Source organism: Dreissena polymorpha, chromosome 14 (genome assembly GCF_020536995.1).
Source record: "Dreissena polymorpha isolate Duluth1 chromosome 14, UMN_Dpol_1.0, whole genome shotgun sequence".
In the NCBI taxonomy this organism is placed as follows: domain Eukaryota; kingdom Metazoa; phylum Mollusca; class Bivalvia; order Myida; family Dreissenidae; genus Dreissena; species Dreissena polymorpha.
Window position 1 is genome coordinate 28,311,372 of NC_068368.1, and position 20,332 is coordinate 28,331,703.

General features: G+C 33.2%; 2 protein-coding genes across 2 annotated transcripts; one reads left to right on the top strand and one right to left on the bottom strand.

The window, feature by feature from the left end:
- Nucleotides 1-261: 261 nt before the first annotated feature.
- Nucleotides 262-4,773, top strand: LOC127857499 (C-type lectin BfL-2-like). The gene is made up of 4 exons (XM_052393896.1): nt 262-539; nt 1,472-1,560; nt 1,744-1,831; nt 2,082-4,773. The coding sequence occupies exons 1-4, from the start codon at nt 317-319 to the stop codon at nt 2,294-2,296; spliced, it is 615 nt and encodes a 204-aa protein (XP_052249856.1). The 5' UTR covers nt 262-316; the 3' UTR covers nt 2,297-4,773.
- A 14,080-nt stretch (nt 4,774-18,853) lies between these two features.
- Nucleotides 18,854-19,594, bottom strand: LOC127857247 (uncharacterized). The gene has a single exon (XM_052393664.1). The coding sequence runs from the start codon at nt 19,592-19,594 to the stop codon at nt 18,854-18,856; it is 741 nt and encodes a 246-aa protein (XP_052249624.1).
- Nucleotides 19,595-20,332: the final 738 nt, after the last annotated feature.

The following is a 20,332-nucleotide window of genomic DNA, read 5'->3' on the forward strand; positions in this document are numbered from 1 at the left end:
TGGTTATAAATAAAGTTTAGAAATATCAATTTATATAACCACATTCGGTGTACGAACTAATCAAATGCTGAACTTATACGGCTCGGTTCGTTTAATGTTCTCATTTATTTAGTTATAGCTATCGGTTTATTACGTTGTCGTCTCACACGTCTGTAAGGCTGTTTATAATTGAATGAAATAATTAATCTTTACTAGAACATTACTTGTGACTAATACGTACCAATTAACAAAACAAATCATGGAAATCAAAGTTATTGTCATATTTCTTTCGCTGGTAATAGGTGTTAACTGCATTCAAAGAAATGTTAAGTTTGCAATGGATACTGCTGTTTCGGGCTTCAAATGTTCAGCTACGGAACAAATTGGTGATGTAATTCTGACACTGGCCATTCAGATGTGCATGAGCGTGTGCGCTAGTACCGATGGCTGCAAGTCGGTATTTTACACGCGTTCTGAGTGCGTAAGATGCCGTTCTCGATACAGGAATGCTAGTGATGCAAGACTACTTCCGATGGTGGGAAGCGTCAGCTACACAACCGGTATAGTTAAAGATGCGATATGTTAAATCGCTTGTATTGTGCGCTTTCTGGCAACAATTTTTCTCATGGGCGCTCTCCTAATTGATTTTTGCCTTGAAATTTGAATATGGGCCGTGCTTTGTAAAAAAAAGGTTAATTGCATGTGCGTTAAGTGTCGTCCCAGATTAGTATGTGCTGTCCGCACAGGCTAATCAGCAACGACACTGTCCGCCTCAACTGGATTTTTGCTAAGAAGAAACTTTCTGTAAACGAAAAATATCATAAAAACGGAAAGTGTCGTCCTTGAGACGACACTTAACGCACATGCATTAACCCATTCATGCCTAGCGTCCTGAAAAAAGGACATTATAAACAGCGTAGACCCAGATGAGACGCCGCATAATGCGGCGTCTCATCTGGGTCTGCGCTGTTTGCTTAAATAAATTTCTGTAAGAAATATTCTAAATATAGAAATAAATATACCAGACATCCCTACTTTTGGAAATAAATTGATCCAATTTAGAAGGATGGGAGAGTCCACTAGGCATAAATGGGTTAAACACCCTTTTTATAGAGCATGGCTCATATATTTAATTGCTAGAAAATTTCGACGAAATCCATCGCTTCAAAGGGTATGCTAACGTTTAATATCAAGTTGGTTGATAAAATATCAAAGTAACATTTGCATACATTCATAATTTTATCATATTTTTTAAACGATAATCTTATACTATTTTAACTTTTCTGCTTGTGAATTGCGAATGATAAAGTCATGAAATAAAATTTATTATCAAACTAAACAATGTAATCAAATTACCAAAACAATAGGTTGTTAATATTAGTGTTAAAATATTTTACATATCGATGCACGTTCAGTAGTGATTCATTGGTTGTGTCATTATAAAACATTTAGTTTAAGATCTGGAATTTATCACGGTATATATATTCTTTAGTTGTGCGGTGTAATCCGGGATGGCTGTCGTTCCTGGACTCGTGCTATCTGAGGCATTCGTCAACAAAGATGACATACGATCAAACAAAGGTAAATTCGTTTTCTTGCATGCATTTGTTCGTATAGTGTGTAGGCATAACTCATCAACATAATTTTAGATAATAAATCATATAATAAATGCATTTTCCATAAAAATACTTTACATTCCAATCTGGATCTGTCGTCATCGCCGTATTTTATAAAATAATTATTTGTAAATATGTATTTGCACAGAATTATTGCTCGAGTCTTGGTGTTAATGCGCACGTCCTGTATATTGATTCGGACGAGGAAAAAGATGTCGCTTCAAACGTTCTGCAAGGTAAATTTCTTTGGTAGTTTTTCAATCGTTTCAAGTTTACGAGTATACATAACATAGAGTAGTATAGCCTTACGCATACACGTGTATTAAAGACGACTCCATTGTGATACAATGTTTTATGTTTAGTGTTATTTAGTGAAGATTGTAAATCATTACATTATGACAAGTAATACGAACCCGTGTTTATAGTGTCTACATACCTCATCACGTATTGAAGATGTCGTTTAAAAAGTGATGGTTTAACTTTCAGCAATCGGACCCGTTTGGATAGGCATACACTTGAAAGATGGAAGCTGGATCTCGTCCATTGACGACACATCGGTTGCTTATTTTAATTGGGCGTTGGGTGAGCCAAATAATACGGGAAACAGAGAACATTGCGCTTACACCTATTACGAAAATTACCTATGGAATGATTCTCCGTGTACCGATCCAAACAATGCCGTCTGTGAAATAGACATGTAGTTAAAATTGTACACACACTTGTTCCTACAGTGCGCGCAACCATCAAGAAAGCTGATAAATGCATACTTCATTGAGGACCTCTTCACTGCCGACTGAGTTTGACAGTTTTTTACTCGAAGCAGGCGTTGTCATGGATAACAAAGCGTTAATATCATAGATAACCAAGAAAACTTGATCGCTGCGTGTTAATTATTTCCTTATGATTTTACGAAAATTGGTTAGATTAAACGCATCTTTGCTATTAATGACCCCTAAAGTATCAGCCCATTATTGATTAGCTCATGTTTAAATCCTGGTCATGTCTATTGAACATGTCTATTGGTCATGTCTATTGGTCATGTCTATTGGTCATGTCTATTGGTCATGTCTATTGGTCATGTCTATTGGTCATGTCTATTGGTCATGTCTATTGGTCATATATATTAGTCAAGTATATTTGTCATGGCTATAGGTCATGTCTATTCGTCATGTCTATTGGTCATGTATATTGGTAATGTATATTGGTCATGTCTATTGGTCATGTCTATTTGTCATGTCTATTGGTCATGTCTATTGGTCATATATATATAAGTCAAGTATATTGGTCATGGTTATTGGTCATGTCTATTGGTCATGTCTATTGGTCATGTCTATTGGTCATGTCTATTGGTCATGTCTTTTGGTCATGTCTATTGGTCATGCATACTGGTCATGTCTATTGGTCATGTCTATTGGTCATATATATTAGTCATGTCTATTGGTCATATATATTAGTCAAGTATATTGGTCATGGCTATTGGTCATGTCTATTGGTCATGTCTATTGGTCATATATATTAGTCATGTCTATTGGTCATATATATTAGTCAAGTCTATTGGCCATGGCTATTGGTCATGTCTATTGGTCATGTCTATTGGTAATGTATATTGGTCATGTCTATTGGTCATGGCTATTTGGCATGTCTACTGGTAATGTCTTTTGGTCATGTATATTGGTCATATCTTTTGGTCATGTCTATTAGTCATGTCTATCGTTCATGTCTATTGGTCATGTCTATTGGTCATGTCTATTGGTCATATATATTGGTCATGTCTATCGGTCATGTCTATTAGTCATGTCTTAATCCTGGTCATGTATACTGGTCATGCCTATTGGTCATATATTTTTGGTCATGTCTATTGGTCATGTCTATTGGTCATATATATTAGCCATGTCTATTGGTCATGTCTATTGGTCATGTCTATTGGTCATATATATTTGTCATGTCTATTGGTCATGTCTTTTGGTCATGTCTATTGTTTATGTCTAATGGTCATTTCTTGTGGTCATGTCTATTGGTCATGTCTATTGGTAATGTCTATATGTCATGTCTATTGGTCATGTATATTTGTCATGTCTATTGGTCATGTCTATAGGTCATGTCTATTGGTCATGTCCATTGGTCATGTCTATTGGTGATATGTTAATCGCACTACGAATTTTTAGACACCAAATTTCAGCTCAGCCAATTTTGCATGATGATTATTTTTTTTTTAGAATTTTGATTTTCTTAAAACAAATGCTGTATTCAAATAAACATAGAACGGTCACTATTATCAATAGAAGAATGGTTGAGTTGTTTTTGCTAAGGAAATTTCTGAAGATATGCGTGGCTCTTTTTGGTTTTTACTTTTACTTTTCAATTTATGATGTGATGTTGTTGTGTGTTATTTCTTCTTTTATATTATATAAATATATTGCGTATATAGCTTGCATTTTTATATTTATTCAACTGACTTGGCGATAACAACAATAAAATAACTATAATCAATAACACCTTCACCAATTTGCACGACCGAACTTATTTTCGAAAGATTGAGTTGTTATCGAAATATTATCGAAATAAGTTTTCATTGAGTTCTATTAGTACACGTTTTACATCATGAAGTTTCGTATTGATCTATACCTTGCCAATGTTTGTTTACACAACTTGTTCATAAACGTTTAATGTACTGTGTATACGCTTTTCTATGAAATAAATACTTAATATACCACCAACGTGCATTATTTAATTGTAATCACCCGTTGATCAGTTTTCATTTGTCTTTTATACTTAAACTTTATACAAGCCGTACACATTTTTTTGCTGTTGTATTATTCTCATTGAAGTAAATTGTTTTCTTCGCGAAATATTTTCATAACATGAATGTATTAACGATAAGGCTGAACTGTATTGTTAAGAAATGAATTAAGAAAGATCCAGCGTTAACACAGAGATTTATTCAAAAACTGAACTACCATGTTTGTTTAATTTTTTTTATGAAAACTTAGAATAAAAAAGGTCTAATCAAACATGTCAGTCATACGACATTTCTTTAAAATCATTTTTAATGTAGAGTTTGGTTTAATGAATGAGAGGTACATCATTCACTTTATATCATGTACTTATCTATCTGAGGGAAATACATTTCGTATTTTGTTTTATATTTCTAACTAATAAACACGTCTTAAAGAAAATATTTTAGATTTCTGTTTTTTGATGTTGATTTTCTTGTTTCGTTTATTATCGTGATGAACAAAAACGAAAAGATGGTATATACACTGACCGTATTGTCAACACATATTAGTTAGTATTCCCGTTTTCAACTTCTTGAAACACAAAATACGAAAAAACAAACACATTAATTTGTAGCGTCTTCCGTTGTACTACATTTAACAAATACAAAGATACCTATTTCACTAATTTATATTATAATATATGCAGGTATGACATCATTTACATAACGTAATTCATTTGTAAAATAATTGTTTAAAACGATGATAGGGGAGGCACAACAGTGTGTTCATTGCAATTAGTTCCTATTTAATTGACGAATCGTAAAAGGCATCACGAATTAATTGCCAGCTATGTTTACAGTTACAGTCGCTAGCGAATTTTGTTTTACACATTAACACTATATTTATTATTTAATCCCGAATTTATAATGTTTAAAGCAATACAAAAAAACAAATTCCAAGGCCCATTACCACGCAGAAAATCAAGTGAGTAGGGCATGTATGTAGACTTGCATACCAAAAATCAGCTCAATATCTTAACGCGTCGCGTATAAAACCACCGGAAAACGGTTATTATATAGGACATTTCTACGTCCACTCCAATGTCGAAGTTGTATATGATTGTAATTGTTCATCTGTGTTGATGATGGTGAAAGTTAACATGTGTAGAAGATGATAAACATTTTATTAGAAATTTACTTTAACACTTTAGAGGAGGTTAGATTTCGAAAAGAAAATACAATTACGGTCATATGTCAGTCATACGTTATGATACATTTCTTAATAAAGGTTTTTGATTGTGAAAGTTTGCTTTCTTCTTCACGAAACATCATACATTTCTGAAATCTAAAGCTTTAAACATCTGTGTGAATTTCACACCAATCTTTAAATCTTTAGACTTCAGAATGGTGCTGATTTACTTGTTTTATTTTATAAATGTATATCACAAAATAAGTTTTTAAGCATTAACCTCCATATTGAAAAGTACTAACACCTAAATAATAATTGAACGACATAATATTTAATACCATTAGTGTATATATTTACATAGTAGTTCATCTTAATAAAAATACGAGTTACTGATTACCATCAGTATAGGCTATCAGAAGACTAAATATCGATAATTTAACAAAACAAAGATGTACGTTAGCCGTATAATACAATACATAGTATTATATAACTATAAATCTCAATGGTATGTGTGTGGTCGTTTCATGAACGATCGAACGTGTAAGAGTTGTAAGGAATAACCAAAGATAAAGCACTATAAAAGGCGAGGTACATGACACTATTTAAATGTTATGTTATTTTTTTTATTGCATACATGTTCTTCTACAGTGAATGAAAATATTGAAGAGTTCTATAAACAAGTGACAATAAAAAACGGACGTGGTGCAAACTGAACTTTTTTTGTATGCATAATGATAACTCTTTATATGAGGTTTAAGAAATAATATTTTTCTATCATGGTTTGTTGTCGAATAACCCACAGTAAGGAGTATAGATGCGTAGAAATTAAATCACGAGTGCGAAGCACGAGTGATTTGATAACACGCATCTATACAACTTACTGTGGGTTATTCGACAACAAACCATCATAAAAAATATTATTTCGATTCTAACACGATTCTGATTAATTTGGTTCAAGCTTTAGGACGTGAACTATATTTTTAAATACTCCGCCCTTCTTAGTACTTAGTTCACTATTTAGTGACGTCATTGAATTGTACAAACATATGACGTCATTTTCATTCATAAATATTGTGCAAATAGAGAATACTAGGTCGGTGCCGAATAAAGCAAAGTTTATTTTGCGAGGCTTAGAAAATCTGAACCACGAGCCTTGGCGAGTGGTTCAGATTTTCGTGCCGAGCAAGATAAACTTTGCTTTATTCGGCACCGACCTAGTATTCGATTTATCCCATCAATTTTTTTAGTCGTAAATTATTTCTTTAAACATAGAATAGGAAAATCGAACTAGACGGAAAATCCCAAAGATATTTTAAGCAAACATTATTTCATTATTTTAATCGTGTCGAGCCTAATACATTACAAAAAGATCAGTAACCAACCTGTTTTTCGTTTATCATACCTCTACGTCCCCGATTTTTAAGAAATAATGAAAAAAAGACACTAAACAACTGCATCTTTAGCGTGAAACAACATGCATTGTGTCGTATGACGTATTAATAATGACGTCACGAGTACGCGCACTTAATATTTGTAAATTATGTTTATTTGCTTTTTGAGTTGCATTATGTGTAAAAACTATATTACATCTTGGTATCAAATTGTTTGTTTTGTTGAATCTGATTCGATTTTACTAAAAATGATTACTTTATAGTTGATTCCGAGTAATATGAACATTCTTCGCCGCGCGTGACAGCTATATTTCAGCACTGCTGAAATAAAGGTAAATTTATTCCACAGTGGTTTATTTCGACAATGCACGTCTGATGATGGGATAAATGACGTTACTTTCATTGAAAACAACTATCGTATAAACTTAAAGACGTCACGTTTATTGATGCTACTGAAAAGCTGACCTGCTATAAATGTTTTCTGAATTACGTTTCCTAACAAATAACATGCTTTGTGGACGTGGTTATGCCACTTATCACCAAATATACAATTTGTTGTTTCATTAAATTTATATACATGCTACATTTATTACATTTCTTTTAGAGCGGGTTTGTATTATATTGTTCCATAAACTTACGTTAAAGATTTATAGGACTAGGCCCTACTTAATCACCGAGTCTTATTTTACCTGTACCGCTAAATACGTTAAATGTTTAGCATTAACATTTTTAAATATTTAAAACGTATGGGTATTTAGTATGGTTGGCAACGGTTAACCGGTTAACCGGTTATCCGTTTCTTAAGGAGGTTAACCGATTACAAAATTAATATTCGGTTACTCTTTCAGAAAACGCATTTTTGTTGTTGAACGCAATACATTCTCAAATCGTTAGTTTTGTTTTACTTCATTTCACTGTATTGGCTAATCCGCTCATCTGATCGCAAATTATCGGCAATTACCACCCGTGATGCCCCCCCCAGTGAATCAAAATCGATTTGAGTTGTAAACCATCGAGGTGCAGCGTATTAATGAGCAGGCACACCAGCAATTAGTAAAAACGCTTCATTTATTATTACATCAACAAAGATTTGAGAGAGCGAAAGTAACAAAAGAAAGTTTTTTTCTAACAAGCATCAAATATAATCCCCATTAAGATAAACACGCTTCATTTATTATTTTTTTGACGTAAAACACGCTTTATGTAATATTCCTTGATCAAAAACACGTTTCATGTAGTATGCCATTAGCAAAAGGACTAACGCTGACTTTCAAATACCACGCTTTTAAGAATGTTTACGCGTTTCGAAAACAAGAAACCCTGTTGGGAAAACTAAAATAATCGGGCCAGTGAATTTATAATGAATAATGCGTATATTTTATGTTATGTGACTGTAAGGCAGTACGTGCATTCAAAAGTTATCGTGACCCTAACAATCCTAATTGAACGGCGTCATATGAAAATGGGCCCTATGCCATATGCGGCCAGCGTTGCTCCAGAGCAGCCTGCGCAGTCACGCAAGATTCCATGGTCTCATTGGCATTCAGTGTAACACCTGGCAAGACCAAACGAGTGCGTTATTTGGTCTGGAGCTACATATGTCGAATAAGACCCATTTTCGCATGACGCGGATCAAATAATACTCAGTACGTTTGTGTACTCGAGTATAGCACTGCACTTTCGTGTTATCGCAACTTCGAAAGTCAAGTATTAAAAATAAATATAAGTTATATTTATATATCATCGTGATAGTTCTCCTTTTCCTTTTCCTAATGATCATCAATTTCAGCATTCATGATTATCAGCAGTACCAACATCAGCAGCAGTACTAGCGTCAGTGGCATGTCAATGCATTTCAGTATTATTATAACCACAATTGCATTAAACATATGTGATGAATATCATACTATTGTGTAATTTAAAAAGGGACGTGTTCAAAGATGTTCACATTATTAGAAGTGTGCTATTAAAAGCCTTTACTAGTTAGATTTGAACATCGGTGCTACAGAGCTCCGGTATAAAAACAAAGACACAATTTATAAACGAAAATCAAAGCAAAGTATCTGCTTAACGAAAATCCAGTGTATGTTGAAATTTCGTCCCTGATTAGTCTTTACGGACTGCACAGGATAATCTTGGACGACACTGTACGCACATGCCTGGTTTTCTCACAACGCACAAGTAATTAGGTTGCAAGACAATCAACAAGACAGAGTATATTTGCATATACATGTAATTGTTTATAAACGTCAAAGACCTATAAAATACATATTTTATAAGTCTTTGTAAACGTATGCGTTTTTTTTAATGTTTTTTTATGTGGTCAAAAGACAGTCGATTAACCGGTTAACCTTTCGAATATCGAAAGAGCTTAACCGGTTACGGATTTGCTTAGGTTTGACATCCCTAGTATTTAGCGCTTTGATAGGTATCCGGACTTTCGTTGCCACAAACAATCATTCCTACGGTAATTATGACAAAGAAGACATTCGTTCCTGAATTGTTTTGACTACTTTATTTTGACAACCCGGACAAACGTTCCTACATTATTTGGACAGTCCGGATATTCGTACATAATTTTTACGCTCCGACCATTCGTCCTAACATAATGTTTACATTCGTTTATTGGTTCCTGCAAGTATAGGCAATACCTTAACTGTGAAAACAATATAATATGAATATATATAGTAATAGACAACTCCTGCAAATTCACTTCCGACAAAGAACTTCTAACGAACGAACGGGTCCTGACCATGATAAAGCCCCATTGTCTTGCGGTGATAGCCGATAATTCTTATGTTATTGTACAAAACTTTTTTTGCTTGACCATTTATTCTCGAATTAATTTACAGCCGTTTATGATGAAAAAAAAGAAACATAAAGAAACATTCTATTTGAACACATATTTGTATTAGAAATAGCATAGAAATAGAAATAACACCCGACGACATAATCTCAAGTGTGATTTTCAGAAGATTTTAAATGAAGGCACGCACATGGTAACACTATTTAAATAATTATTCAACATAAGTATTTGTGAACACCTTGTGTTATACAATATTAAAAATTTAGCAAAGCTGTAATTTATAGTTTTCTTGATATTGTATTGGTGTTTATTTTGTTTAATACCACTTCTGACGATAACGTTGATAGTATGAACAATTTTGTCTGAAGAAAATATAAACATATATACGTATCGATATGTTAATGAGTTGCATCAATTCAATGACGAGTAGCTAGTAATTTGTCATTCAAACACCATTATTATTGAAATGTTGAAATTAACCCAGGAACATATGTAACTTCTAGTCATGCTTATTTTGAGCGACATTTTGAATGTAAAGATAAAATGGGGGCATGCGTTCCTTAAAACTTGGATCATTTAAGTCGGATTTAATGAATCGTATCCGATGTTCTTAATTCATATAGTATGTTCTATTCGCAAAGTTTTTCTAAATAAAAAGGCTGTGTACGAAGCACCAAGCTATATTTTAATTAACTTACAGTTATTTATCTATAATTTATGACAGCAATCTACTTCTATACTCGACGCTTGATGATGTAAAGTTTGCCCCTGTGCCAATAAAATACTCTTCAAACGTTTCCAAAAACTTGCGGTTAATGCCGGAACAGGTAATTCATAGGTGTTTTGTTTCGTCGAGCAAACAGTTGAAAAAGTATGCATAATTAATTTACTTCGAATTTTCAAACAATTATTAACAACCCAATGATGGCAAGCAACACATTATTTATGAGTTTTAAAAACCATGAACTGCCATGGCTGCATTTATATGATGAAATTATAAGCTTGACCGAATTTTACATTATCGACAAAACATCATTTATCTTGTTTCAATTTACTACTGCAGATGTGTAAATTAGTTTACAATCATACAGGTTGCGTTTTATTGTTAACTTTCGTTTTGTTTTACAATTCATTCTAAAATTATAAAAACAGAAAAAAACAATAACATTACTATGATATGAAAATGCTTCATCATGGTTATAGTAAATATAATATGATCATTTTATCTTTTTTATGTTTTCGTAAGGACTTTCTAAAGTTTCTAAAATGTATTTATTTTATGCTTGCCGATGGTATAAAGAAAAATATCAGTGAATTTAAACTGATATTTCATTTTTTTTTTAAATAACATTGAACATTATCGATTATTTTCATTGGTTTTCTGGAACTATTTTTTAGATATATTTGGTCACCCCATTGTGGCCCCCAAATTGACCAAGGGCGACTACTCTGCATTGAATGTTTATTAAATTACAGAAACACACGAATAAGCTTCCTGTGAACATACATCTACTAATAATGGGGGGGGGGTCTCATTGTACGGAATGGCAAACATACAAAATAGCCATTGGTAAGCATTGAATAAAAATAAAATTTGTTGGACTCGTTGGAATATCGATTTTAATTCACTCGTGATCATAAAATGTTTTATATGATCACTCATAAATTAAAATCGATATCACACTAAATCCAACAAATATATTCTATGTTTTGTACATTGTATATATCGATATCATGAACTAGTTACAAAATATGAATCTGCCGATAGTATGTCTATTCCCCTTGTGTACAATTTATGATAAGACATCGTATTGCAATATTGTAAACATTGCTCAGAAATTCAGACTATGTTTTCAGCAACAATCCATGTATTTGCAATTTGCGGATAATTGCATATTTCACAAGAAGTCGGCAATGTATGGCTTACAAAACATAAACGATGAAATATATATTCAAGTTATTTGTTTCATCACTAAGTGATTAATGATCCGATTTTTTAAGTTACAGGTTGAACGGCGTGTTAAAGCCATGCTTGTGTATGTACAAAGCAACACGACTTGTACATGGAAACACGATTGTCAACGTTTCGTTATGCAAATAACGTCATGTTATGCAAATAACGTTGGGTTATGCAATTAATACATAACATCGTCAATTTATTGTGATTCAGACGGTTGCTGCTATGGCAGGTGTCATTATCATTCGACAGTATAATATGAAAACGCGAAAGACGATGCAGTATTGATGAACGACACCCACACGGAATGACATCAATTGTGATACGCTTGCTTTCTTTTGGATAAAAACGCTCAGATCTTATTATTAATAATATATGAAGTTTCCCCTTTGGATACAAACAATATTTTACAAGCGTTATTTAAGACCATTCATACAGCTCGATGAACGTTGATTCGAATCGTTATGCTTGCGCTGCGTATAGAAAAGCTACTTGTTTGCAACCACTTTGATTGTCGTAACTGCATGTATACCGTGTAAACACTCGCAAATACTAACACCAATTGTGCAGCGCCACAACACATTTTATGACGGCGTTATTCTTATTTTGATGTTATTAACTACGGCTAAGGTAGACATTTAAAGCATAAATGAGGCTTCTAAATTTTAATGCGACAGTCAACAAAAATCATTATTTTACGTTAAAACCCCAAACTGAGCAATGTCTATGAAACAAATTTGCAACAAAACGGTCGGTTAAAGTGACGATACAAGAATCAAAAGATATTAGAGAACTTGAAAGAGAACGATTGCGTCATATGATTAATAAACTATGTACTTGTGTCCTTTTATTTTGATCAGCCATGCAGCAAATAAAACAACACTAGAAACTTATTTTAGTTTAAAACGGTAGAATTTGTGTGCTTCCAAAACACGTCATTAGGTAACATAACTAATACCAAATGAAAAAAGTGAGGACACTTTGCACGTTGTTTTCAAGCTATTTGGTATGGCATATCTGTTTTAAGGACATGCCATTGCCGCTGCGTTCACCTCAGTGTGCGGTTTGCCTTTAAAGGACTACCCACACAGGGTAATGTCGTGGTGTCAGCTAGCTTGGATAAACAGCCGAGGCATGATATATATATATATATATATATATATATATATATATATATATATATATATATATATATATTTTAAGTAAATTATCTTGACGGAAAAGGTATGGGACGAGGGACCTTTAATACCGACTGTGTTTATCAACAGGGCCGATATAGAGAAGTTAACATCAATTTAGACAATACGGTTGGGTTTCTTTTCTACGTATGGTCTTGTTCAATATTTATGTTCCGTTCAGTTTTGCAAGCATTGAAATGTATGCGCTATAAGTGTTATCGTTTGTGCCACTTTTGAATCAAACAATGGCAAGCTTTCAATTAAAGGTCTTTGTCATGAAAATAATATTTTCTAGTCCTAAGACTAAAATGCTCGGAATCTCCTTCCACGCGAAGGCGCGTGAAAGAAATGGGGTAGGAAAGTCGACGATCGGGGAAATCGTGCGAAAAAAAGTGAATGCACATATCTCATTGGGAAAAAAATCACCCAATAGTTCTAATGGACGCCATCAAACGGATTATAAGCGCATAGAACGCGTATTGTTCTTATGTGAAGCAGAATGAATGAATGTTATATTTTCTGAAAGTGTATGGTTTTCCACATAAGACTATGTAACTGACCTTCTGAAAGTAAAATAGTCAATTTTCCCTCTAAGCCGGAATCCTCTCTAACCGGGGGTGTCCAGTTTAGAGGGGTTCAACGGTATGTGCAAATATGTGTATACATTTAATAATAAAACATAAACAAGAGGTCAATGATGGCCCTTAAGCGCTCAACTGAACTCACGGACATCTATAGTTGAAGGCTGGACCAGATGATGTATTTTTATCACAGTTTACCCAAAACCTAATATGGCATTTATTCACATTCTGACCTAGTTTCATCATGAGTGAGTCATACATATTGCCTAGAGTAGTAACATTTTTTTTAAGATTTCACCTAATAAGCAGATGCATCTGACGAAGATTTAAATTTGACCAAGATATGGTTAAGATTACCGGACCAAGTTTCGTCTAGCTTCATGCTGCCTCGAAACTGATAGCACGGTTTTTCTTTGATCTGAACTGGTTGCCTAGTTATTTATTCAAGTGATCCAGATTCGGATACAGCTTAGACATTGCCAAAAGTGAACATTCTAATCAATTTTCATCAAGATTGAATCATACATGTTGCCGATAGAGTGGTAACAATGGGGTTTTTAACATTTAATCGGTTATCTTATTTTTGGACTTATGAAACGCTGTTTCGAAGTCAGCCTAGAAAATGTAAAATAAAAATCTGATTAAGTTTTATTAAGATGCTGTCATAAATGTCTTTAAAAACGTTGTAACAAAATGTGGTAAAATTTGCCCTTTTCGACGCAGTGAGCCTTGGTTGGAACTTTGATCACATTTTATTACAAGACTGCAAACAAATACAAACAAAACTCAATAATGTAACTCGATCAAGGATGAGTCGGGTAAAGGTTTAATGCAACACTTCTAAAACTCTAAAAGTAACAATTATAAAAAGATATTGAGTTAAGAGACGTAGTATTCATGGTTTATATGCAACACTTCTGAAATTCTAAAATAACCTATTATAATAAAATAGATTGAGTTAATGAATGTAGTATTCATGTATCCTGCCAAGCATACATAAGACGCGTATTTAATACGTTATATAAGCAATCTTCGTAGTTTCACAAATTTAAACGACAACAACTGAATTCTCCAAATTATTCAATCGTTTTGCGTTGCAACGCTATATAATTTTTAGGTTTTTATATCGTCAAAAGATGCATATAATGGCTATATTATATCATGGCACATGTTCAGTAATACTGTTTCCTCACAAATATCATAACTAAACCGAAAATTTGGGAATCTGAAACAACTTTTTTCAATTTTGTCAATTTACCAAACCGTGAAAAGATCCCTTTAATTTCGCTCTTGTTTTTTTAAAGCCTTTTAAACAGCCTTTTATGTGTGGAATAAACAACCAACGTCGACTTGTGTGTTTGTCTATTTTTAACATGGTTCACTAGACTACATTACCACGTCACTTAACTCAATCTCGTGTATTATAATAGGTAATTTTTGAATTTTAAAAGTGTTGCATATGCATCATGAATACTACGACCCTTAACTCAATCTCTTGTATTATAATATGAAATTTTAGAATTTTAAACGTGCTGCATATGCATCATGAATACTACGTCAATTAAATCAATCCCTTTTATTACAAAATGAAATTTTAGAATTTCAGAAGTGTTGCATATGCATCATGAACAGAACAGAACAGAACAGAACAGACAGTTTATTAGACTTATACATAAGTACATCGTCTTTAATGCATATAATCATAAATAAAGTAATGTCACGTGTCATTATACTATAGTAAGTAACTAAATTAATAATACATTATATATTTATAAATATGACAATTCAATGAAATTTCGACACAAAATAAGAACAGAGAACAACAACGATTTCGCAAAGAAAAAACATAATAATTTTAAAGGTAGTAAGGACAAACTACATTTCATTTACTATGGTACACATATATATGGTACAAAGGAAAAATAAAGAACAAAACAATAATACACATACTATCATGACTGCAAAGTGATACATAAACTTCGCGCATGCGAAGTTGAGAACATTATTAATTTCAATTAGTGGTATTTAAAATAGTATTTCGTACAATTAGGGCTTCCTTAACATATTTACATACATTAAGTATTTCAATTTTACATGTTGATATTAATAAATTATGAAACTTGACAACAGATGGGTGCATGTAATAAAAACGTTTAATATATTTTTGTCGTAGTAAACGGTAACATGAACAGACACAAATAAAATGGAACTCATCCTCTATGTCCCGTTGATTACAACAAAGGCAATAACGTTCTTCACGGGGAATATTGTTGCGTGTATATCTCCCGGTCTGTATTCTCAAGGGATGGGCAGAAGCCCTTAATTTTACAAAGTATAAACGTAGACTCTTCGGCAATAAATCTAAGTAATGTTCATATTCAAAAGTAGTTTTAAACATTCTATACATATCTAAAATTGAAATTCCGTTCATATTACCAAACCATTCTTGCTTAAAGGTGTCAATAATTCTGCATTTAAGTTCACATACAAAAGCATGGCTATTAGTTATATTCGCAGACTCAAAACAATAGGAAAAACCGTAATCGTTTAACAATTGTTTAACATTTGCAACCCAATTTTTGCATCCTTTATTACAATCATTTAATGCTTGAATATACACAGTTCGTATAATAATATTATTACTGTTAATAATTTTTAACCAATACTTAACAATTCGTACATATCTATTTACATATAAAGGGTATCTGCCTAGCTCACCATAAACTGTAGCATTACATGTGTTTATTTTCACATTTAACAATCTTTTGCAAAATTTTAAATGAATGCGTTCGATCTCTTTTGATTTATTAAAACCCCATATTTCAGAGGCATAGCAACAAATAGACCCAACAAAAGAATCAAACAACTGACAAAATAATTTCGGCTTAAGATCATACTGCTTACATTTATAAAGTAAAATATTCATAGCCTTAAGGGCTTTTCCAACAAGGTGTTCTTGATTAAGGTTGAAACTACCAGTGTAATTAAAAACAGTGCCGAGATAATTAAAATTGTCGACGATTTCTATAGTTTGGCCATTATATGTCCATTTTTCATCTTGTCGAATTTTACCCCTTTTGCGAAAAACCATTATTTTTGTTTTTGAAGTGTTCACATTTAGCCCCCAAGCATTACAATACAGATAAAGGTTATTTAAATGGTTCTGTAGTTCTTCTGGTGATTTACCTACAATAGCCATGTCATCCGCAAATAACAATAAAATTAAAGTTATGTCGTTTATATTTAAGCCAGACAAGGTGCTATCTTGTAAAAAAAGTTCCAAATCTTCTACAAACAGTGAAAAAAGAATCGGGGACATTACCTCCCCTTGTCTGAGACCGACAGCATAACTAAAGTAGTCAGAATATGATGTACACGACTTAACACAAGACTTAACATTTTCATACATATTTTTAATTATTCTCAATAATTTGCCTTTTACACCAGATTTATACATTTTTAACCATAATGCGTTACGATATATACTATCAAAACATTTAAGCAAATCAACGTATACAACATACAAACGTTTGTTTTCATTTAAAAAATTCTGCACAACAGACATCAATATATACATAGCATCAACAGTTGAACATCCTTTTCTAAAACCAAATTGAGCATCTGAAATTTTAGCATTATCTTCACAAAACAATTCGATACGTTTGTTTAAAATGGTAGTAAACAACTTAGAAAAACAACTAACGAGTGTTATCCCTCTATAATTACTAATATCATCAACAGAGCCTTTTTTATGCAGAGGAATGATAATTCCTTCCGTCCACTGGTCGGGAAAATAGCCAGAAACTAAAATGTTATTAAACATAACACACAAATGATTGGATAAAATATCCATGCTTTCAAGAAAATATTCATTCAAAATAAAATCGCTACCAGGCGCTTTATTACATTTTAAGCGTTTAACTGCATTCCTAACTTCATCTACCGTTATCGGCTGATCTAGTTCTGGAAATGTACAATTTTCTTCGTTAAAATCATTATTTAAACAAAATTCTTCAGCTACTGGATTATTACTATTAGAAGTAGTATTACTCAAATTTTCAAAATAATCCTTAAATGCATTTATTGAAATTGTATTTCCATTTAATTTGTTTTTAGATTTAAAATATTTCCAAAATTCCTTAGGTTTTTTACTCTTTAAACTTTCAATTTCTATCATTTTTTGTTTAAATGCATCCCTTTTCTTTTTGTTAATCAACTGCTTATACTGACTTTTCTTTCCACACAGCGTTATTCTATTTAAATCAGACTTAATCAAATTAAAACTTCGTACAGCGTCGTGGTATTGATTTTGAGCAATTACACAGTCGTTATCAAACCACTCAGCGTGTTTTATACAACTGTCAACATAGAACGTGGGTTTATTACTGTAAACACGAGATTTTGAGAACAATGGGTCCGCAACGTTTCGGATTGTATTAGTGAATTTTTCTACCGCCACGTTAATGGACAGTTTATTAGAACAATCAATGTTTTCAACAATATCCGTCAATAAGGGAAGTCGAGAAATAAGTCCTGAACGAAATTCATCTCGAAACGAGTGGTCCCATTTATATTTAACATCAGTGAAAGAATCGTAGCTAGGCGAAAAATTATTACAATACAATGAAAACTGCAACGGTGCGTGATCGCTCCATTCATTAAAATCACAAACAGTAAAGTTAGATAATAATTGGAAATTGCTTTCTTTAGTCAACAGGTAATCAATTACGGAAGAACCGTTATTTGAGAAAAATGTGTGTTTACAGCTATCGCCTATTCTACCATTGGTAATGCGTAATGTAGAGGATTTACACAGATCAAGCAATTTTATACCATGGCTATTGTGTATTTTGTCGATTGAGGCCCTGACAAAGGTTTGATCTGGTGAATAATCGACATCATCATTTTCGGAATTAATTGTATCATGTACGATAAAATCAAATTTATTACTGGTTCTACTATTTAAATCCCCGGTTATAAAAACACTTCCAATTTCGGAAAAATATGTTATATCATTTTCTAAAATATCAAAAAGATCCACATTAATTGTATTGTAAACTGGTGAGTCCTCTCCCCATATATAGCTTCCACATATGTAAATATCACGGGTCGTATTAAAAAACGCATGATTTAATTTTATCCAAATAATAGTGTCATGATGATTTCGTACAATTTCAATTCCATTTTTTAGATGATCTTTTATATAAATAGCAATACCACCGCTGCATCTTCGGGCGTTTCTATGCTGAAATTTTCTAAAGAAATTAAAACATTGATAACCGTCAATCGAAATATTACTAGATACTTTTGTCCATGTTTCAAACAAAAAACAGATATCAAATGAACTTAAAATATTAGTAAACTCGGTACTAGACCTTTTCACATCAGTTAAACCATGAACGTTCCACGATAATATCGACACCTCACCACCATCGTGCCCCTATGCTTTAACCGCGGTTCCATCGATGTACAGAGTGTCATATGCCAGATAGGCGCGTTTTCCTAACCGTCTCGCCTCTTTCATTTGGGGTACTAACTTGCGCCTCTTTTCTATCACCTCTTGTGGGAACTGCTCAAAGACACGATACAGTGTTCCGTCGAGTTCTTTCCAAAGTTTGCGTACCGTTTCTCTTTCCTTAAAAAACGTGAATTTTGCAACAATGTTCCTCACTTTTCCTGATATTGGCGACCCAGGAGAGCGATGCACCCTCTCAAATCTAATTGTGTCTACAACCTCATGAGCGATCTTAAAGGCGTCTTGTAGATGCTGGCGGAGTTTCCGTTCAGTAACTTCCGGCGGCTCGTTTCCGGTCGAGTTGTCTTCTGTTACCCCGGTGAAAATTAGGTTGTTTCGCATGGACTGCGACTGTAGATAGGAAACATTGTCACGTAGGGTATCTCGTTCTTTTTCCAACTGCTGCATCCGCTCGGACAGCTGCGCCGCATGTATGTCCGCACCGTCAACCTTGTCCTCGAGGCGCGTCACGCGATGGTCTACCTTTTGGACTCTTTCTTCCATTGCCACCCATAGCTTATTAATGTCCTTTTCAAGTGTACCCATTCTCTTTTCTATGGACTCAATGGCACCCATCTTTTTTTCCATTACTTCGATGCGCCCACTTACGTTCTGTAAAAGGATCATTATATCCCTGTTTGTTGGCTCGGCACCTTTTTCAGCCATTGTTGAACTACTTGATGTATTCGAGAAAACACTACAATCCAAATTGTCCTCACCATATAGAACAGAATGTGTCCAATTTAAAACTTCACTTACTGGTAGATTATAGTCCGTATCCCCAGATGGGCCTCTTTGTTTATGTACTTTTCGTCCATGTAATTCATTTTCACTGCTGTTTCTATCTTTTCTTTTTCTATCCCGCGATTTACTCATTGTTTAACGTTTACATTTTGGTACACTGCACACTATCACATAAAATCCAGAAATATATTTCCACAGATAAATGTTTTATTAATAGATATTCCGATTTTCGTTTCACTGTAAAAAGTCATCATGAATACTACGTCACTTAATTCAATCTCGTTTATTTTAATAGGTAATTTAAGAATTGTAGAAGTGATGCATATGCACCATGATTAATTTAAAAATTGTCAAAATATAACCATGACAATAAAATAAATTTAAAAATTGGCAAATTAGACCCATGTTCAAGCTTACTTAGGAAAATTCTTCATTTGTCTCAAATCAGAGCTAGTCAGTTGGCGTTGACACTTATCTGTATTGTCATCATCATCTTAATGTTTTATATAATCAAAATTATGGAAAATATACATATTGGATGAGACTATAATAATAAACTCATAATTCATCAATTACTACGACCCTGTCTTTCATTATCGAGTGAAGCCATTGAATAACACCCGCACCTATGCCCGGTTTTATGACCTTTATCAGGTTGTA

What these genes read in the sequence shown, in the direction of transcription:
- LOC127857499 (XM_052393896.1), top strand. Translation starts at nt 317, where the DNA reads ATGGATACTGCTGTTTCGGGCTTCAAATGTTCAGCTACGGAACAAATT. An exon ending in TGACATACGATCAAACAAAG is followed by an intron (nt 1,561 to 1,743) that starts GTAAATTCGTTT and finishes GTATTTGCACAG; the next exon opens with AATTATTGCTCGAGTCTTGG. An exon ending in CGCTTCAAACGTTCTGCAAG is followed by an intron (nt 1,832 to 2,081) that starts GTAAATTTCTTT and finishes TTTAACTTTCAG; the next exon opens with CAATCGGACCCGTTTGGATA.
- LOC127857247 (XM_052393664.1), bottom strand. Translation starts at nt 19,594, where the DNA reads ATGGCTGAAAAAGGTGCCGAGCCAACAAACAGGGATATAATGATCCTT.